Source organism: Maylandia zebra, linkage group LG4 (assembly GCF_041146795.1).
Source record: "Maylandia zebra isolate NMK-2024a linkage group LG4, Mzebra_GT3a, whole genome shotgun sequence".
Lineage (NCBI taxonomy): Eukaryota > Metazoa > Chordata > Actinopteri > Cichliformes > Cichlidae > Maylandia > Maylandia zebra.
The window spans coordinates 5,802,105-5,824,801 of record NC_135170.1 but is presented as its reverse complement, the minus strand read 5'-3'; the positions used below and the strand labels follow the sequence as shown (position 1 = coordinate 5,824,801).

The 22,697-nt window shown below is 42.2% G+C and overlaps 1 protein-coding gene across 1 annotated transcript in view; it reads right to left on the bottom strand.

Moving 5' to 3' along the window:
- Positions 1-1,710: 1,710 nt before the first annotated feature.
- LOC101475242 (beta-1,4 N-acetylgalactosaminyltransferase 2) overlaps positions 1,711-22,697 on the bottom strand; it is a 39,132-nt gene continuing 18,145 nt past the window's right edge. The window contains exons 7-12 of the mRNA XM_076883573.1: positions 17,147-17,260; positions 16,771-16,857; positions 14,596-14,777; positions 14,132-14,275; positions 2,810-3,038; positions 1,711-2,722 (exon numbers count right to left, since the gene is read on the bottom strand). Of these exons, the coding sequence (XP_076739688.1) occupies positions 2,529-2,722; positions 2,810-3,038; positions 14,132-14,275; positions 14,596-14,777; positions 16,771-16,857; positions 17,147-17,260 (950 nt within the window). The 3' untranslated portion in view covers positions 1,711-2,528. The remainder of the gene's footprint in view (positions 2,723-2,809; positions 3,039-14,131; positions 14,276-14,595; positions 14,778-16,770; positions 16,858-17,146; positions 17,261-22,697) is intronic.

Here is a 22,697-nt window from a genome sequence, read left to right as displayed (position 1 = left end):
CAATGTTGTTTTGTGCTAAACAAAGAGCTCACAATTGTGCAGTCAAAATGTAAACTAAAAGACGCTGAGCGTAATAACAAAGACAGACAGATTTCACAGCTGCTCTGTTCCCAAGTTCTACTGCATGACTGACAGCCTGGAGTTTGAAATCCGCTTCATAACCGTGTCTCTTACAGGTGCCATTTATGGTCCTTATACACACACAATACGGTAATATTACATTGAAGCACAGTACGTATCACTCCGCGAAGCTCCTCGGTAGCCGTAATGCGCCGACAAACTATCAAGCGGTGCAGCTCCGTAGCTTACGAAAGTCGTACTCAAACATTTTTGACAGATTGCTGAGCGCCGTGTACCACATAAAATCGGTTCGCGGCCATCAAGCACAACCAGAATTCATACATAAGGCGCTACTTTTGAGAGAATGAAAGGATTTTAGGGTTAGCGCGGTTAGCTCGTTAGCATGGTTAGCTCGTTAACACGTTGACGCCGTCCAGCCCCACGCATGAGGCGGAGTAACGTTACGTAGAGACAAAAGTGGACGAAAGAGAGGCAAACTTGCGGCTCCACAACTATAATTATAACGTAACATAGACTATATCGATATAAAGGATATTGTCACATCTTATATCTCGTATAAAAATATATCGATATGTTTTAAAAACTCGATATATCGCCAAGCTCTACATTACAGCAATATTGAGGAAAGATTTAACGGCTGATCATAGAGCTGAATGAAGGTCAAAGGGAAAGTCCATGCCATGCTTCCGGTTATGCTTCCATCCGGCGTAGTCATCCAGCCAGTCCATGCTAAATCGCCTCTCCTGAGCTGGAGTGGTATAACGTGTTGTAGAAAAGTTTGATCGATTCGCTCTCTCGCTCTCTCTCGCTCTCTCGCTCTCTCTCTCTCTCTCTCTCTCTCAGTCTTACACAAATAATACATTCTCTGGGTTTTTTTTCTTATACGCTTATGGTACCCGACGGGGGAAGCATCCCGATCTCCATCCATCCATCCATCCTCATCCGCTTTGTCCGGGGCCGGGTCGCGGGGGCAGCAGCCTAAGCAAAGAGGCCCAGACCTCCCTCTCCCCAGCCACCTCCTCCAGCTTATCCGGGGGAATACCAAGGCGTTCCCAGGCCAGCCGAGAGATATAATCTCTCCAGCGTGTCCTGGGTCTGCCCCGGGGCCTCCTCCCGGTGGGACATGCCTGGAACACCTCACCCAGGAGGCGCCCAGGGGGCATCCTTGTCAGATGCCCGAACCACCTCAGCTGGCTCCTTTCGATGTGGAGCAGCAGCTGCTCTACTCCGAGCCCCTCCCGGATGGCCGAACTTCTCACCCTATCTCTAAGGGAGAGGCCAGCCACCCTTCGGAGGAAGCTCATTTCTGCCGCTTGTATCCGCATCCCGATCTCTCGGAGGTAATTGACAGGGATGAACCGACGGTCATCTGATTCCTTCTTGATGTACGTAAAACAAGGCCGTTTTCTTTTGGGAATTCTGTCTATTTTCTGTTAATGAGAAAACCTGTTGTAAAAGAAGCTCAAAAAATGAAGAAAAATTCTTTACTTTTGGTCTGAAAAGGAGTGGCTGCACAAAACCAAAATAGCTCATCGGGGTGATTTAATAAAATTATTTAGGATAGAGTTCTGAATATGTGCTATATGAAATCAGCCGCATCGCATCTGTTACTGTAGACAGTGACGGGGGTGTTGCTGATCACTAATGAGGACCAGTCGCTGCTGCTGCCTCCCATGCTTACGGCGTCGGGAGAGCAGATCTCTTCCCCGTCCAAGAACAGAGGAACGCAGGGGTGCAGAGTGAAAGGCTCCATCTTGTCTGCACATAGAAAAGTGTGCGCTGGCCCCTCTGTTTTTATATTCCTCCCTCCACAAACCCCCTCCTTTTTTCCCACCGGATGCGATTAGTCACACATATGGAATCGATTAGACACTGCCGGAGTAACCCCCTCCCCTCACCGGATGCAATTCGTCGCGCTTATGGATCATATTACACACATCTGGATTCGATTAGACACTTCCGGAGTACTTCCGGTAAGGTCAAAAGGTCAAGGCTGGGGACATCAATCAAATTGATGTCACAAGGTGTACACCTATGTTTTATATATAAATATACATAGGCCCAGGCCACTTGCTGCCACGAGTTTCAGCCCCGATGGACATCCTTTCAGCGAAACAGTACTCCCTGATTTCAGTTCCTTACATAGTTGGATTAAAGAAACAACATTTCACAGACAATAAAATGAAATTTTAAATAGAAGCAATAAATAAAATACCAGTGTTAAAAATTTAGAAACAATTGTCAGTGGCAGTGACATTACAATTTTCACATACAGTAGTTATCCAAATTAAACACTTGAACGAAATGACAGAAATAACAAATTGTCATACATGGTGAAAGGAAGACCAGAGTATCATTGTTTTTATTTTCTTTCACTGTGGCAATAACATCCAAAACAAAAAGAAACAAAATGTTCTAAAACCAGTGACTCTCATTTTTTTGGTACTCTATCCATATTTAATGCATTTTAGATGATTTTTGTAAAAGTGAAGCTTCAGTTTGAACTCAACATCACCTTGTCCAGGGTATCTAAATTTGTTATACAAAGGACTCTTGTTTTCTGATGTTGTGAGTTGATGGTCAATGGAAACATCACCACATGTGGCAACTAGCAAAGTGCCCAGACCATCCATAAAGAACTCTGGAGAAAGAAAGAGACATTTTCCCCATAAGGTAAAAAACTTTAATTGCCACTTAGAACTCAAACTTTGATGAGGTCTGGACTTACCTGAATGTGCTGTCCGCTGGAGCTTAGGATCAAAGCCCACCCTCTGCACGGCATCTGTGCGTGCCAGGAAGAAGTTGACAACTCCATTGGTCATAGAACATTGTGGGTAACCAGGAAGTGTTTGAAATTTCCCTCCAGATTTCCTGTAAAGGCAGCCACCTTCAATTTCATCTCCTTCCTCATAGATGAGAGCAAAGTAAAACTGATTCCCTTTCACCGACCCACCAACCTAACAAGAACAGAGAACATTACAAATCAAATCTTTACTAATAAATACTCTGATGTAGATATTATTTTTCATGACAACCACTAGGTTGCTGTCATCATTAATTATTATCCATCCATCCATCCTCATCCGCTTTATCTGAGGCCGGGCCGCGGGGGCAGCAGCCTAAGCAAAGAGGCCCAGACCTCCCTCTCCCCAGCCACCTCCTCCAGCTTATCCGGGGGAACACCAAGGCATTCCCAGGCCAGCCGAGAGATATAATCTCTCCAGCGTGTCCTGGGTCTGCCCCGGGGCCTCCTCCCGGTGGGACATGCCTGGAACACCTCACCCAGGAGGCGCCCAGGGGGCATCCTTGTCAGATGCCCGAACCACCTCAGCTGGCTCCTTTCGATGTGGAGCAGCAGCTGCTCTACTCCGAGCCCCTACCAGATGGCCGAACTTCTCACCCTATCTCTAAGGGAGAGGCCAGCCATCCTTCGGAGGAAGCTCATTTCTGCCGCTTGTATCCGCGATCTCGTTCTTTCGGTCACTACCCACAGCTCGTGGCCATAGGTGAGGGTAGGGATGTAGATCGACCCGTAAATTGAGAGCTTCGCTTTTACACTCAGCTCCCTCTTCACCACGACGGACCGGTGCAGCGTCCGCATTACTGCAGCTGCAGCCCCAATCCGTCTGTCGATCTCCGGCTCCCTTCTACCATCACTCGCAAACAAGACCCCGAGATACTTGAACTCCTCCACTTGGGGCAGGAACTCATCCCCGACCCGGAGTGGGCACTCCACCATTAATTATTATCTAAAACGTTTATGCATTAAATGAAAATCTGAATATATGAATGAAAATCACATTTGATATTTGTAATTTGCTTTTATATGTTATTATTATGAGTCGTAGTTATATGCAGTGGCTTAGGAACATCAAGCGCTATCTACACATTGGACATGTTTAAGTGACAAAACAGAACAAGACACTTTTTATGCAGTAGTCACAAAGGTGTTTGAATTGTAAACGTTTCAGACACAATCAAAAAAATCTAAATGCAACTGTTATTTACATGTATTATATATTATATTCATATTTTAACCCTGAAAAGTAATTATTCCCAAGTCTAATACAATCTTGAAAAAAGAACATGGTATTTTCATAATACACAGCCTGTTCTCTTTCTCGGACCATTAATAAATATAGTTTTTCATGTTTACAGTTATCAGCAAGTGAATGAAAATATAATAATTATTATTACATATATATTATCTCAATAAATATATGCAAAATCTTGTGGTTCTCTAGGAATTTTAAGCCAAACCAAATCTAACCTGTTCGACATTGTTTGACAAGAGCTATGAGTTATATGATACGTTATGCTATCATAACTACCATGGTGTGCAGGACAAACGGACCTAAATGCAAAGGCTCAAAAGCAGGCAAAGCAACTCAAAATGCACCATTAAAAGGGGTTAATAAACAGACCAAGAAATATAGAGCCCATAAGTGGAATGATAAAGACTGAAGAGAGACTTTAAATACACACAAGGAAGTAAGGGTCAGTCAAGACATCTGGGGAGCAAAAACAAACCTCAGCTAAGTCAAGTTAATGACAAATTTTAACCAAGAATAAAAACCTAATGGTTGTGTGTGTGTCTGTGTGTGTTTTTAACAACGTAACAACAGCCTTAATGTTTGGCTCAGATTTAAGTCTCAATGGGTCTTGATAGATGCCTTTAATTCACCATATTATAAAGAATGATGAAACAAATAAAATACTGAAAACAGCTTGGCGCCTCACAAAGGCATCTTGCTGCAAAGCTAATGTCTCCTTCTGGTGTAAATTTTTAACTAATTCCTTTTAAGATTATTCACAACAGCAGTGCAGTACACCAGCTTTCTTAATGAACAAATTTACATGTGAAACTTTGACTGAATGTGTAAAATTAAATGACATTATGTCTTTGTGCATGATGGTGTCTTCGAATAAGATCATGGTACATGTTAAAAATATAAATATAAATTGAGGTTTTGCTTCTGGCGTGCTTAGTGATGAGACTTCCTTCAGCTTGAACAGCAGTAATCCATCCTCGTCTGTTAATGTTTACTCACCTCTGCCATCTGGTGGTTTGAAGAGACATTAATGCACAAAAACATGCACTTTAAACTCGGCCTAAGAGCCAAACCTCCGGGAAACATATGAGCACAATACTTTGCAGAATACACAAAGGTCAGTGCCATCACCAGAATATCACATCTCTGCTTGGCTTTACTTTGATAGTAGAGAAAATACCCAGAATTTTATCTTAAAAAAATAGACCAAACGTGCAACACATGTGGGAACTATAGATAAGCAGACCAACATCCACACTGGTCGGAAAGTACTTCTAGTGCTATGATATCATTAGAAGGAAGCTACTTAAGAAGTAGAAGAGAAGGAAGGCGGAGATCCAAAGGCTTACAGCACAATAGAAATAATAGTGAACAGTACAGATATAATGAGCCAGCCCTGACAGAAGACAGCAGTATAAAGGAACTAGATTATTAACAATAACAGCAATAACAGAAGTATTTGAAGAGGATGAACTTCACTGCACACGTTTTTGTAGATATTAATGCCCACCCTGGGCATGAATGCCAAAATAATTTTGAGCCTTTAATTATTTCTGTAGACTGATGTTTTAACTGGGTGGAATGACTGTACAGCTTAAAATTATAATTACTTAACAAAAGAATTGGTTTGACTTTAATTATTTTTTCTCAAATTGACAGATGGTCAGAATTATTCACACATATTCAAATATATACAAAGATTCACTTAAATCCTTTGATATGTGGTTCTACAACGTTCTGTAGAGTCTTAACCTGCCATAACCAAGGCCAATTAAATTGTAAATGGCCTGTATTTGTACAGCACGTTACTTAGTCCCTATGGACCCCAAAGTGCTTTACACTACATTCAGTCATCCACCCATTCACACACTGGTGATGGCAGCTACATTGTAGCCACAGCTGCCTTAGGGCGCACTAACAGAAGCGAGGCTGGGCAGCTGAATCAATCACATTGTGCAAGAAGGAATTTTCTTTTCACCAAAGCACTTGCAGCTTAAAATATCACATTGATGCGAAGCATACATTAGCCGGGGATGCTGCTAGGACTTTGGCTAACGCGTCACCCAACTTGCGACAAACCACTCACGAAGCATCGGGGGTTCAGTAAGTCTGCCTCGAACATATTGACTGACACATTTGCCAAGTGGATTGCAACAAACTGCACACCTGTTAATGTCGTTGAGAACACGCACTTTACATAGCTTTGGTTCCTCGTCTCAAGGACTTGAAGTGACTCTGCAAGAGTGACAGCGAGAGAGGATAAATGTTTACAGAGTTTTTTGTTAACATGAATGTACAAGATGTCAATAAACATGTTAAGTGCGTATATTTTCCGCTTTTTTCTCCAGTCTGTTTGCTCATGCAAAATGAAATGCAATTAATATTGATTAAAAATGAATTATATTTAATCATGATTAATCAAAATTAATCCACAGTAACCCTGTGATGAATCCGATTGAAAATTGTAATTGTTTGAGAGCACTAATATATATATTATATATAAGTGTATACTTAGCCATTAGTATGTAGGTTTTAAAAAAAGTTGTATTTCACAGGAGAGAACCTGTGCTAAAAGAAAACTGTTCAAATTCTCTCTGAATTTAAGCACACATTCTTTGTGTTTATTCTCCATTTACTTCATTATATTGCATAAATGTTTGTTACAAGCTTAAATATAAAGTTTAAAAAGTGTCATTGCAGCCACGCTATTCATCAAGTAATTGCAATTAATCGCGATCAATTACAGAAAATTGTGAAATTAATTAGTTAAGTCTTTTTTTTAATCAATACTAATACTAATTTTAACCCAGAATAAAAACCTGATGTGTTTATGTCAGCTGGTAGTTTCTCTGTGTCAGCATAAAAAGGATTTGTTTGACAGCAGTCACTGGACCGAACAGTTCTGAGAGCAGTTGGATTACCACACGTTGGGAAAGTCTCTTGGAGGCTGTAACAAAAACCACGGCAGAGTCTCTTTTAGAGTGGTTTTCTTCCTACATATCTGATAGGAGTTTTAATGTGTCTGCAAACCAGATTAAGTCTGAATCCACAGAGCTGCTATGTGGAGTTCCTCAAGGCTCCGTGCTGGGACCATCCATCACATTTGTTCTGCTCGATGACATTCCCTCTTAACAGCACAATTGGGCATAATCCCAGCTAAAAAATCAGAGAAGTCGTTTATGAAGTTATTGTATTTCAGGGAGCGTTAGGTGACAGTGCAGAAAACCTGGTTTGTGCGACTTTTGTAAATGATGCAGGTCAGAAATGATATAAACAGAAACAAACTTATAGACGAGCAGCCACACATTTGTCCATAAATGTGTATGGTAAAACCTTTTTACCTCCATATTACAATTAAAAAAGTTTTTATGTGTGTGAAATGTGTGTGTTGGTTGTTAATACATACAATGATGGCTGAAAACCTGTAGTAGTAATTGTAGTGTGGTGTATTACCCACTAGCCACCACAAGGGGGAGCATGGTCACAGTTCAGGTGTTATACAGTATGTTCTTTTCTATTTTTTGCACAAGTATCCTGTCTCTTTTTATTAACTTCTTCTTTATACTAAACTGTAAATAGACCCAGAGGAGAAGAAAACTCACCAATAAAAGAAAGAAAATGCAAATGCCTTCTAAAACAGAGAATCACGCTCACTGATCAGTCTGCTGTGAAACAATTACAGTTAGACAATACTAGTGGTTTAAAGGCTTCATGAAAACACAGACATATGCACATATAGCCATGCTGACAGCTCAGTGAGCCTCATAGCATGAGAAGGTTGAGGAAGTGGCTGGTTTCAGAATTCTACAGCACTGCAGCACTCACACTGAACCCTGTGGTTGTCTCAGCTCGACCCAACATCCTGTGAAACTTGCTTTAACCTGCTTTCAACTTCAACTGCGCACGTGCTATTGCACATGTTCAGCTTTTAACTTCTGTAATTCCACAGAAGTGATGCAAATATATGCAAATTTAATAGAAGTATCTTTTACTCACCCTGGTTCTTGATTATTGTACTGTTGTTACCTTAATTTTTTAGAATGGTAAATGGCCTGTATTTGTATAGCGCTTTTACTAGTCATGAAAACACAGACATATGCACATATAGTCATGCTGACAGCTCAGTGAGCCTCATAGCGTGAGAAGGTTGAGGAAATGGCTGGTTTCAGAATTCTACAGCACTGCAGCACTCACACTGAAGCCTGTGGTTGTCTCAGCTCGACCCAACATCCTGTGAAACTTGCTTTAACCTGCTTTCAACTTCAACTGCGCACGTGCTATTGCACATGTTCAGCTTTTAACTTCTGTAATTCCACAGAAGTGATGCAAATATATGCAAATTTTCACCCTGGTTCTTGATCATTGTATTGTTATTACCTTAATTATTTAGAATGGTAAATGGCCTGTGTAGAATGACCACTCGGTAGCTTTCTTGTGATGCTGCTTTATTGAACGTGTATCCAGCATGGGTTATAACAGCACAACAACGGGTGTGGCAGCTAAGAGAAGAACTGGACATAGACAGCCCTGCCGCAAAGCGTGTCCTAGTGGCGTAAAGCCGCAACGCCCACCCGCTCGACACAGGCAACCCAGTATATGACATCTCCCCCCCTTTTCATGTTATTTCCAATAACAAACCCCAAATAGAACAGCAACGACACAATGATAACATGTGACACTATAATAGCCTCTGGGCGGTTCTCTTAAGGACCGGGCACAACTGGCCTACTGTCGGCCTGAAGGGCAGTGTCCACAAAACAGGACTTATTAAACATGGTAAACCTTTATAAATACAGGCCATTTATATAAATACAGGCCATTTAAGGTAATTAAGTCAACCAGGTAACAGCAGTATTGGTTGCAGCTGAAAACATAAGTGCAAAACAGCAACAATACAACATTCCCACTCCACCGTCCTTCTTTCTCTCCCATTACCCCAGTGTCTACAGATCCAGCCTCTTGACTGGCTTGCGTACCCGGCCGCACCTCATGTGTAACTGATCCGGTACGTCGGCGTGAGTGGGTGCAAGTGTTGGGGGAAGACTAGGGGCCAAAGGTGAGGTTTCTGGAGTGGACGCACCAGCGCACTGAGATGGCAGCTCCTCAGCGTCCACAGTGGGTGTTGGAAGGGGTTGTGGCATAGCCCGTGGAGATGGTTCGAGGCGGAGATGGCGGCGGTTCCGTCGCAGCACTGCACCTTGGGGTGTGGCAACGAGATAGGACCTCGGAGTGTCGCTCTCCTTGGAGATGATAGCCGGTGTTGCCCAAGCCTTCTCCTGGTCCAGCTTAGTTAGGACAGCATCCCCTGGATGAAGTGGAGGTAGGGGCTTAGTACCATGGCGGCGGTCGAAGTAGAACGCCTGCTTGGCCTTCTGACCAGCATCCCTTCGTTTAACCTCTCTTTTGTTTGGCCATTTAGGTTGAAGATTCTTCTCCAAGGTAGGCAGGGTTGTCCTGGTCTTCTTCCCCATAATAAGTTCTGCTGGGCTGAAGCTTGTAGTGGTACAGGGAGTAGACCTAAAGCACATTAGTGCTATCAGTGGGTCGTTGTGTCGAAGGATTTTCTTTGCAATCTGTACTGCCCTCTCCGCGTGACCATTTCCCCGTGGGTGGTGGGGACTAGACGTTATGTGGGCAAAATCCATCTCTCTCGCGAAGGCCTGGAACTCAGAGCTGGAGAACTGAGGGCCATTGTCACTCACCACCTTGTCAGGGATCCCAAACCTAGCAAAGGTCGACTTCAGTTTCTGAACAACTTGGCCACTGGTCGTGGATGGTAGGTGCGGTATTTCCAGAAAATGTGAGTAGTAGTCCGACACAACAAGATAATTATTCCGGTTGTGTTCACAGAGATCCAGGGCTATCCTTTGCCATGGACGATCCGGCAAAGGTGTGGAGATAAGCGGCTCCTTTGTCTGTGTTGGCCTCTGTGCCAGACATGTGTGGCACTGCAGCACTGCATTCTTTAACTCAGTGGAGAGCCCCGGCCACCACACAGATGAATTAGCCCTATCCCTGCACTTGGTGAGGCCTTAGTGTCCTTCATGTAGTTTGTGTAGAATGGCTGTTCTCTGTGACTTTGGAATGACAATTCTGCAGCCTCGTATAACCAGGCCGTCAGCCTCTGATAGCTCGTTTTTCACTTACATGTACGCTTTAATGTTCAATGGCACACTAGCTCCGTATGCAGGCCAACCCCTGCGAATGTACGTAATGACAGTCTGTAGTTCAACGTCCGTTGCAGTGGCTGCTTTAATGCTTTCCATTCGGGTTGGGGACGCTGGAATGCCCTGTAACACGGTGGCTATGTAGCAGTCCACTTCACTGTGAGTGCTAGTGTCATCCTCAGCCCGAGTCTGTGGACTCCGTGACAACGTATGGGCGATGACAAGCGTTTTGCCAGGGACATAGACGGCCTCCGGCTTGTACCTGTCATGAGCCTCATCAGGAGGCGTTGACACCTCAATGGAACATTGTCAAGGTCCCGGCTGTTGACCAGGGGCACCAAAGGTCTATGGTCGGTCTCAAGCCTGAAGCGATCTAAGCCACATAGATACTTATCAAACTTCTCACAGGCCCAAACACTTGCCAAACACTCCTTTTCGATTTGTGCATAGCGTGTTTCAGCCTCCGTGAGGCGTCTAGAGTAGTAGGCAACAGGTTTCCACTCTGCGCCATGAAGCTGAAGCAGCACAGCCCCAAGCCTGTAGCTACTGGCGTCGGCAGATACGGCTGTGAGTCTGTTGACGTCATAGAAGGCAAGAACAGGTGCTGATGTAAGCGCTCTCTTAATGTTCTTGAAGGCTGCCTGCTGTGGGTGACCCCAGGTCCAACTGTTTTTGCTTTTAAGCAACTCGTACAGTGGCTGACATACTGTGGCAAGAGCAGGAATATATCTGCCCAGGTAATTAACCATTCCTAGGATCCGTTTAAGCTCTTGCACATTTTCTGGTGACGGCAGCTGAAGAATGGCGCTCACTTTCTCAGGGTCTGGCCTGACCCCAGAATAGTCGATCAGGTGCCCTAGGAAGCGAAGCTGGCTCTGTCTGAAGGAGCATTTCTCTCGGTTGAGCTTCAATCCGGCTAACTCAATGCGCTGCAGCACCTCCTCAAGTCAGGTGTCGTGTTGTTCCATGGTGGCCCCATAGACCAGGATGTCATCCATAAAGACCTCCACTCCTTCGAGCCCCTCTAAGGTCTCCAACATCTTTCGCTGAAAGATCTCTGGTGCACTTGTTATCCCAAAGGGCAGCCTCTTAAAGCAATACCTGCCAAATGGCCTGATGAATGTTTGCAACTCTCGTGATGCAAAGGGATCTGCCAAAATCCACTGGCTGCATCCAGCGAGGAGAAGACCGTAGCCCCACTCAACCTGGACATGGTTTCCTCAGGGGTAGGCAAGATATAGCGCTCTCTTTTGACAGACTTATTCAGTTTTGTCAGATCGACGCAGATCCTGGCCTTTGCTGTGTTCTTCTTCAAGACAGGCACCATTGGGGCACACCATTCGGTAGGTTGGGTCACCCTCTCAATGACACCATGGTTCTCCATTCTTTGTAGGTCCTCCTTCACTTTCTGCAGCATGGGGAAAGGCACACGGCGTTCCGTATGCATCGCGTATGGCACAGCATCGTCCCTTAACTGAATTTTGACTGGTTCAGTTTTTTGTGTTTTCCGTGTTCACCGTAAAGTGGTTGGTTCCTGGTGGGTGTGATCGTTGCTTCATCAATTCTTCTCACCAGGTTCATCTGCACTGACAAGGAGCGGTTGAGAAGGTTGCTGACTCTGTGTCCACGAACCACATACACCTTGGACAGGTAGTCTTTGCCTTTATAACGTATTGTGGCCTTTAAGTAACCGAGACATAGCAGCTCTCTAGAGGGAGATTAGAAGGCTCTAGTGTTCTCTTATGAGCAAGTGTGTGGAATGTATCTTCATTTATGATAGTGACATCTGCTCCTGTGTCAATCTTAAATTCTATTGGGGCAGAGTCTAGCAGTAACTGCACAGTCCATGCTTCACTATTTCCTTTTGCATTACACACTGAGCCTAGAAAATATGAGGCCTGCTTGCTTTTCTCTGTCTCTGTAACCTCATTAACTGATCTGCTGTTACGACACACCCTGGCCCAGTGTCCAATTTTTCGGGAGCCATGGCAAACAGATTTTGCTGCCGGGCACCTTTCATCCCTGGCATGCTGTGTCTTCCCACATTTAATGCATTTCTTGTCACGCCCCGCCCATTTTTTTTCCTCGGGTAGCCTGCCTCGCTGTTGTTGTGATTTCCAGTCCATGCTTTTCCGTTTATCCCGTACATCCTGTACTGAGCCTCCAGCATCTCCCTGCAAGCTGACCTGCGCTGCAACCTCCTCTGACTGTCTGACGATCTGGGTCGTTTGTGCCAACATGAGGTCCTTCATCAGTTGTAGCCTGCGGGAGAGGTCCTTGTCTCGTATCCCGACCACAATACGATCATGAATATTTTCCTCTTTACATGCACCAAACTCACAGTGCTCTGAGAGGTCATACAGGGCTCGGATAAAACTCTCCACCGTTTCGCCTGGCCGCTGGACACGCTGGTGAAAACATGCTCTTTCATGTATAATGTTCTGCTGCGGGGAAAAATACTCGTCGAACTTCCTCATTACGATGGCGAAGTTGTCACGACTTTCATCGGCGGCGAAGGTGAGTGACTTGTAAATGTTCTCTGCTTCATTTCCCAATTGCATAGATTAGGTAGCTCACCTGTACTTGTCCTTCGTCTTTGTGGAGTTTCGTTGCGATCCTGTAGCGCTCGAAACGCTGTTTCCAGTCGAGCCATTCCGTCGGCTTATCGAAGGGGAAGCTTGTCGGGGGATTAAACTTCTGTTTTCTCCCTTATGGCGTTATTCCGGCGATGGTCCGGGCCACTTCTGACACCATGTAGAATGACCACTCGGTAGCTTTCTTGTGATGCTGCTTTATTGAATGTGTATCCAGCATGGGTTATAACAGCACAACAACGGGTGTGGCAGCTAAGAGAAGATCTGGACATAGACAGCCCTGCCGCAAAGCATGTCCTAGTGGCGTAAAGCCGCAACGCCCACCCGTTCGACACAGGCAACCCAGTATATGACAGCCTGTATTTGTATAGCGCCTTTACTAGTCCCCCACTTTGCCTCCCCTAAAGCGCTTTACACACCCAGTCATCCACCCATTCACACACTGGTGGAGGCAAGCTACAGTTGTAGCCACAGCTGCCATTGGCCCTTCTGGCCAACACCAGTAGGCGGTAGGTGAAGTGTCTTGCCCAAGGACACAACGACCGAGACTGTCCCAGCCGGGGCTCGAACTGGCAACCTTCCGATTACAAGGCGAACTCCCAACTCTTGAGCCACGATCGCCCGAATCAGGTTTGTGTCTGGTGTCAGCATTGTCAGTTTTCATGTCTTTCCTGTCCTGTCACATGTAATTATCCTCAGCTGTGTTCCCCATGTGCTTCCACTTTCCTCATTACCTTCTGGGTATTTATGTCCGAGTCTCTCTCAGTTACATGTCACATTGTCCCTCGTACTGTGTGCTCCCCAGTGTCTCCTCGTGTGCATTAGTTCTATTAGTTTCCCAGTTTAGTTGGCTTTGAGTTTATTCTATGTGTCAGTGAGTTTACGTTTAGGTCCAATCCCTGCCTGCACACAGCCGTAACATGACAGCTGTTAACTATTATTAAAACTGATTTAATTAAATGAAAAAAAATGCATCAAAATTTTTGGAAAAAACTAAATTAATTTGGTAATGTTGTAACTAGATCAGATAAATCATCGTCAAGGAAAGAGTAAAGTCTATAAGAACGCCAATCAGTGTATTAAAAGGGTAAAAAGAAACTAAGTTACAAAGTTAAAGTTAAAGTTTTTTTTACCTAATTACAGAAATAGCTATGTATATTTGATGTTTGGTTGCAACCTGTATCCCATAAAGCAAATAGAAGTAAATTAACCCAAACAGGAGCCATTTCATTCTCACCACGTCAAGTTCTGGCATCGCTTCCATCACCTCTACAAGGTTCTCTATCTTCGTCTGCTCTGAAAACATAAAGTCATCATCCACCCACAGGAAGTACTTGGTGGTTACCTGGGAAACAGCCAGATTTCTGCCTGCAAACCAGCCCTGAGAAAGGAAACATCTTTCACATCTTAATGCAAATGATAAGAGTTCTAATTCTGATTTCAGATTTATCCTTAAATTGTGGTGGTGACCACATGTGACTGCAGTCCATTTATTCTTTATATAGTTAGTTAGATTAGCAGCAATTTAACATGCTTGATACAACTAAGTAACAGAAGTTTAGCTAATAAAATTTTAAATGCATCTGAAATCTGAATTATTTTCCTATCAGATTTTATAGAAAATTTCAAGAATTAAAGTAAAGTGACATATGTTCTAAATTTTGTATAGTCAGTTTAGTCCATAAGAATGTAGGTATATACCTGTGCTGGAGGCATAATGTAATGTTGAATGTTTTCTCCAGTAATGTGCTCCGTTTCAAAGCTGTCATCGGCAATAATAATTTTTACGTTGCTATAAAATTGCCGGATGCTGTCAAGCAACACTCTTAAGTGTCTATAGCGCTGGAAAGTTTTTGTTGTGATGGTGACTTGAGAGCTGATATCTGAGAGACAGAAGCAAACAAAGACTTATTTCAAGAAAAAGTAGGGTGATCTGCTACAGCATAGAATGAGTTATCGTAGGACACTTTTCTCTATGTGCATCCTTCTCTCACCTATTGTGCCATGGAAAAGTATTTGTCCCCATTCACTACAATGAAATGTTTCAGATATAAAATTGAGTTTTTAAATACTGATTTCACTTCTTAAGGGGGGGTAGACCTGGGCTATGGGCTATGTCCCAATGCAGTGGCTGCATCCTTTGGAGGACCCTGCCTTTGCAGTCTATGTGGGCCAGGTCCGAGAAGGCCAGAAGTGCGATTCTGTGAAATGGGACGGTCTAGTCTTCAGATTTGTGTCACTGTGTCGGTGGAGTTTAATAAACTCAGCCATCTGCTCCTTGCTATCTAAAATATAACAGAATATTGGAGTAAATTCTCAACCATCTCACACTTCTGTTTAATCAGTTTTCTGTTTGACGTTTATTGAGCTGTATGAAAAAACTTTAATCTCAGCTAAACTGATTTACTGAGGAACAAATAAAACACTGAAAAACACCAAACAATAACATTTTTAATCAACAAGTGACTTATATATCATGTTTAACCTGAGTAGTGAAAGACTGCGCGAGGGTCTGAAAATGATGTGTCGGGAGTTCACTGTACTCGCCGGCTCAAGTTAGCCTTGACCACCCAGTCAGCTATCGAGCTGGTCGGTAACAGACGTCTCCGAAAACATCGGAGCACTTTTTGCAAATATGCGATGTCTTGATAAATCGAGCAGATATTTGAACTTGACACAGCTACATTCTCGCCTGAAAATTTGTTAATTTTATTTTGTGACCCAAAAAGAGTAATATTTTAAACTCTTCAGCCACGCTCCTCAACTAAGTAGCACCAATAACACCAAAAGGGATTGGATCACTTTTTTCAATAATGAAAGAATTCAACATTTAAAAATTGCCTTTTGTATTTACCCAGATTATTTGTAAATAATGTTAACCTTTATCTGATGATCTGCAACATTTAAGTGTGAGAAATATGCAAAACAATATTCAATAAGAAATCAGGAAGGGTGCAACTACTTTTTGAAAGGACTGTACACCTCTAGTGAAGAACCTTGAAAACAGAATTAAGTTAGAAACATTTCATTCATTGGAGGAAGGCAGTCTAAGTTGGCCATAATTTCAGGAATCAATACATGGTACCATCACAGAGATTTTTAATTCCTAGGAAGAACAAACTACCTGTTCCCATGTCATACAGGACTGGTACACAAGGCTGTCACATTGTCCCTCGTACTGTGTGCTCCCCAGTGTCTCCTCGTGTGCATTAGTTCTATTAGTTTCCCAGTTTAGTTGGCTTTGAGTTTATTCTATGTGTCAGTGAGTTTACGTTTAGGTCCAATCCCTGCCTGCACACAGCCGTAACATGACAGCTGTTAACTATTATTAAAACTGATTTAATTAAATGAAAAAAAATGCATCAAAATTTTTGGAAAAAACTAAATTAATTTGGTAATGTTGTAACTAGATCAGATAAATCATCGTCAAGGAAAGAGTAAAGTCTATAAGAACGCCAATCAGTGTATTAAAAGGGTAAAAAGAAACTAAGTTACAAAGTTAAAGTTAAAGTTTTACTAAGTAGCACCAATAACACCAAAAGGGATTGGATCACTTTTTTCAATAATGAAAGAATTCAACATTTAAAAATTGCCTTTTGTATTTACCCAGATTATTTGTAAATAATGTTAACCTTTATCTGATGATCTGCAACATTTAAGTGTGAGAAATATGCAAAACAATATTCAATAAGAAATCAGGAAGGGTGCAACTACTTTTTGAAAGGACTGTACACCTCTAGTGAAGAACCTTGAAAACAGAATTAAGTTAGAAACATTTCATTCATTGGAGGAAGGCAGTCTAAGTTGGCCATAATTTCAGGAATCAATACATGGTACCATCACAGAGATTTTTAATTCCTAGGAAGAACAAACTACCTGTTCCCATGTCATACAGGACTGGTACACAAGGCTGTTTGATGGCAATTGGAAACACAGCTTCATGCATTTCAAACTGGAAAGTGGCTAAAATCAGAAAACAAAAAGCTCAGATTAAATATAGTGCAAAGGACACTCTTGTATAAAGAGAAAAAACAAAAACATAACAAAACATAGTCACTGATTTTCCAATAAACCTTAGAACAGCACACAAACTGCATAACTGGAAAACACTTTGTCTAATTTCACTTTTGCTTTCACTTATTTTGCTTGGACATGACATACGGAATTCAGAAACAATCAAATTTCATGCAAAACTTTATTTTCATATAGAATTTCAAATTTCTAGCTCATTTAACATTGTTTAAACACATACCAAGGTCTCCAGTGTTTATGTGGTAGTCAGTGCTGGTATAGGACACTTTGGCTAGCAAGTTGTTGAGGGTCACCAGGCTGCGAGACTCGATAATCAGTTTGTTCTTACCAGATCCTGTTAATTCAAACCACAAAATTTCACAACAGCATTAAAATGACTTGATTAATAGTTCAAGTTTTAAAGTCAATAAATATGACAAAGTGTACACCCTACAAGCTATATAGATTATATAAAAATGAATTCAAACAAGGTCTGTTTATTCTGCCTTTTTGCCTAGCTGAAATCACACTTTCTTATATTTTTTAAATAACAACTAAAGGCGGGACACATTTTCAAGAAAAAAAAAGTTGAAAAGCAGTCAGTGAGTTCACAACAACACTGAGAAAAATAAACAAATTGCTAGTGTTGTATGTTGCTTTCTCATACAACATAATTATGAAAAATAATGCTAATGTACCAGATGTAACATATCCAATCGATATATGCAAAGAAACTAGAACTGTCCATAAACCCTCCTGTTGTGTGCATCCCCACCCCCCTTACTTTAGTGTTCCCGGTAACAATTGACTGGTCTGTTTTAACAGCTCTTAAATTAACATAACACTGAAATGAAAGAGGTACTCATTACTTTTATATGTTCAAATGCATAGTGTGGAGGATGTCATAAGGCCTTGAGGTAATCAAATGAGTGTTTTAATTTGTAAATGGGTCAGGTTCGACCCAAATACAACAGGAAGGTAAATCAAGATGTGTAATAATGAGTTTAATACAGGGAAACAGTATTAAACACAAGAAGAAAGGGAGGTGCAAGAAGGCATGGAAAGTAATGACACCAGCTGAAATCTATCAGTAATTAGAAAGCAACCCTGCCAATCCTCAGTACCAAGTGATGGCCTATAAAAAGGTGTCGCATTACCAAGGTTATTGCTTGTTTCATAACACAAGAAACATCTGATGATTGTTAAAATCATTAAGTTCTCAAGTCACGGTCAGTGGGAGCTGACTGTCAGGGGCAGATCTAGAAGGTTGGCATGTGCCACCCTAATATGATCTCTTGCCACCCCAAGTACCACCCTACTTTTGCATACGACAGTGTTGTGCTTTAAAATAAGATAGCATTAACACTTTGAGCACAGTTACAGTTAGCAGTGAATATAAATTCTACAAATGAATATACTGCATAGTGTTACCCCCCTCCACCATTAACAAGAGGTTCAGCCCATAGCACATTTCGAAGAACACCATGGGAATTTCAGATTTCACACAGGTGGTTGGTTGTTACACAATGAAGGTGAGTGTTATTAACCCTCTGTGGTCCACAGGCATGCTGCACCTCCAAATCACATGTCTGATTTAAGCTGACATAGCAACAAGCTGCAGCCACGCTGAGTCTTTCAGCCCGTGTTGAAAGTTCGGACTTCAAAGTATACACCGTTTTTTAAATTTTAATTACAGGCCAGTAAATTCAGAGTTATGATAGAAAAAATATAATATAAGCCATGCTTTTTTCTAAATACTATTGTCATGTTTTGTTTTGTATTTTTGTTTTGTTTTCTTTTAAAGCATTTTCTAAGGACAGATAGGAAGAAGGGAAAGTTTTGGAAATGACAGCAGCGAGACAGAGCGAGTGACAGAGAGAGAGAGATATTGATATCGAGTTTTTAGATGTGGGAGATTTGTGACGTTTAGCTTTGAGTGTGTAGTTAGTGTGTTGTGTAGTCGTTGTTTTAATTTGTGTGTCAGTGAGGGTACTAATGACTGTCATAAAGGCAGATTGCAATGTAAGCACTGTGACCAGGTAGAAAACCAGAGGAGTGACACAACTCCTGTTGTCAGGCCTGCAGGGTTTATCCCTGTGGGGTTCTCCTCTGTCTTGTGTCCGACAAACACATAATAATTTGTGGGGCATCTTATTTTGACACTCGATTGTTCTCTCTTTTTAGTTAGAGTAATATTTTTAAATGGTTGTTCAAAATTGTAAAAAATTCCAGGTGTATTTTTAGATAAATAGTTGAAAATGTTTACAAAATGTGTGAAAAGGATTTTGTGTTTTTTGTGTGATTTCAGATCAGTTGTGATAATACAGTATGTCAATGAAAAAAACAACAAAATTAATACATGTGAGGTTGAGCTGTAAAGAATGATACCAAGCAAGACAGGGAAAAAAATGTAACAATTTAAAGGTGAAATACAAATGTAAAATCAAAAGGAGTCAAAAATAAACAGTCATATTTTGGACCTCAGAGGGTTAAATCATTTAAATTTTTGTTCATGACGGTGCAGATTTCTGACATTTTGTGTAAATTAAGCATGCAAAAATTAGATTTTTTTCTAACAAAAAACCAGTGAAACTTAAGATAGACATGTGTTTGTAAATGAACCGCCCCATGTTGTGCAGCTTTCTGGATTTTATACGTATTGGGCTACATATTTATTATATATATATACATATATATATTAGGGGTGCAACGATATTCGTATCGATATTGAACCGTTCGATACAGTGCTTTCGGTTCGGTACGCATATGTATCGAACGATACAACATTTGTAATTTATTTTATCAACTTTCCTTCTGACGATGCTGTCTGTGTGGAGCGCTCAGTGAATCTGCGTTCGACTACTCCGCCTAGGCTGCACTGTCGAGTGCAGATCCACTGAGCGCTCCACACAGACAGCATTGTCAGAAGGAAGAGCGCAGGGCAAGCTAGCGAGACAGAAGTTAAGCTCTCCTTGCAACATGGCAAATTGAACTTCCCCCACCCTCATTCAGATCTGGCGTTTGGAATTATTTTGGTTTTCATGTGACGTATGACCCTGAAGGTAAGCGAGTCATGGACTAAAGTAAAACAGTATGTTGGATGTGCCACGCAATGCTCAATTACATGGGTGGGAGCTAGTGTGTTAGCGCACTTAGCTCGTTAACGTGTTGGCCGTCTAGCCCCATGCACGGGGCGATCGGCGGTAGCTCGTTAACGGAGATTTGCCGTGTTGTGGCGTTAACGTCATTTTAACGAGGTTAACCTGAAAGCACTAGTGGGAACACAACGAATATGACTGCACATTTACGCCAACATCATCCTAGTGCAAAGACAAAAACAACAAGCACGCATGCTACAAACTTTACCTGAGTCATTTAGACAGATGTTAGCACATGATTCTCCTTATGGGGACCTGATATGTTTAATATGCTGCTGAGAATATAGCCCAGAAGAAGCGGATAGTATAGCTTTTATTTTGGAAAGAGACATTTCTCTGTAATAAACTCTCTTTTCCAAAGATGAGTGATTCCTCAATCAGATACAGGGCTCGCAAAATCGCTAGCCCGACGTCCCGGAGCTAGCGATTTTTCCAGTCGGGCTACCAAAATCTATCTCTGCCCTGCCCGTCCGGCTATTGTAGGAAGGAAAAATATATGTCAATGCTTTTGCATTCTTTTGGAAATGTAGCTGGGTAATTATGTCATTGGCATCGGTGAGCCACTGTCAATATGTGACATATTGAAATCACGTTTGAATTTGCGCTTGTTTTTTTGCTTTCACTTTGCAATCGCGCGAACTGTGTATAGAGAGCGACAGCACTGATCTGTGAGTGATGATAATTTGTGCACCAATTCCTCTGACATCGTCTTATTAATCGTTAGCTTACTATGCAAACATGACAAGTGAAATCTCCCGCAGCAAGCTTAAACATGTGAGAGGTTGATCGCGCAGAGAATCGCTGAGCTTATGTGAGTGCGTGTGTAAAAGCATTTCAGTTCTGCTGAGCCAAATAAGACAGGTCAGGGTGAAGAAGTGATAGCCAAAGAAAAGCTTACCACAAAACGGGAAAGTTATGACAAATCAGACTATAAGGCAAAAAGAAAGTGCAGCTTTATGGTTTCATGGACAAAAGAATTTCTGTGGCTGCAATATGACGAGCTAAATAACCAGGGCTGCACATAAGTGGTCCGCAGGTGCGTATTCACTGTCAAAATAAAAAACATGCACAAGGGTTAGGGTTAAATTTAAAAACTGTACTTTTGAGTTAAATATATATATTTATAATTTTAATAAATGACAAATTAAAAAGGCATGAACATTTTTTTGTATCGAAAAAATATCGAACCGTGACACCAAAGTATCGAACCGAACCGTGAATTTTGTGTATCGTTGCACCCCTAATATATATATATATACCTACAGTACATAAAAACAAAATTCACATGTTTTATGTGAATTTTATGTCAAACTAACGTGTTTAATCATGTGGGCTACAGAAAAGAATTAAGTTATAGATTACATTTATATGAAAAGCGTGTATACTTAATGCATTTGAACCATTACAACATTGTAACTGTTAGATTTGTATTGTTGATTGTCATTTATGCTTAGAAATATTTACTTATATATGCTTAGAGTTTTGTAATTAGTTGTAGATTGGTAGAGGTTTTGATCCTTGATAGTCTGCAAACTTTGTGTGTATTAGACAGCACTTTGGGAGCATGAGAGGTCATACCGTGTCTTATTATTTTATGGTAGGATTAACGTAGTTGCGTCTGTTCTAGTCTAAGTGCTCTTTGTTTAGATGAACTGCAGGACTTCCTCACCGTGTTATCTAGGATGAACCATCTAGGGTGAGGGGGAGGCTACCCTCTTCCTGACCAAGGATGTTTGACCCTTTGATCAGCAGTCCCCACACACACACACACACACACACACACACACACACACACACACACACACACACAGGCAAGGTACTCTTTGTTTGTATGTAGACGTCGTATGTTAATGAACCTATGCATATTCATGTAACCTCAATAAAAGGACAGTGTATGGGAGAACGGACGAGAGCTACTGGGGTCAAGCGAAGGAACGGTGCCTGTCCGGTTCTCTCCCGTGCACGAGTACCATGAAGAAGTTTGCCTACTTGCGTCTTGCTTGCAGTGTAATTATATTGTCTTCAACGTTCCAGCGGATGGGTTCAAGCTACAAACCTAACATTAATTGGTCCTTCGATGCCGGCTCCCTGGGATCGCATTCACCGAGGGGGGGGAGGCACGCTGAAAGACTGACGTCAGCCAGGAAGTTCCTGTGGATTCGCTGTCTGTCTTTCTCCTCGATGAATGGCGATCGGCGGGATTCAGGCTGATATTACACGCTAAGCAACGCCAAGTAAGTTTAAAGAGGCCGACTCTATAACCGTGTCGTTGTGCAGTCTCCGCCATTTTGTGAGGCGTTGAGAAGTTCGCTGCTTTGTGGAGCGATAACTGGGTTAGTGTCCCGAAAAAGAAGTTTTGGTTAAATCGCCCAAGGGTCCCAAGCGTCCGGTGAGTGTCCGGTTTTGAAATCGCCCTGGGTGTGTGTCCCGAGCGTCCCTTCATTGGGTTTTGTCGCGCGAGTGGGTGAGCGTCCCACAGCTGGGTCAGGGTCCCGAGCGGTCCGGTGTGAGTCCGGAGTAGGCCTATTTTGTGTTGTTGTCATTGTTGTCATCGTCGTCGTTTTTGTTGTTGTTGTTGTGTGAGTGTGTGCGGCGCAGAACACGTGGTCTGTAACACCGACTGTTGTTGTTATC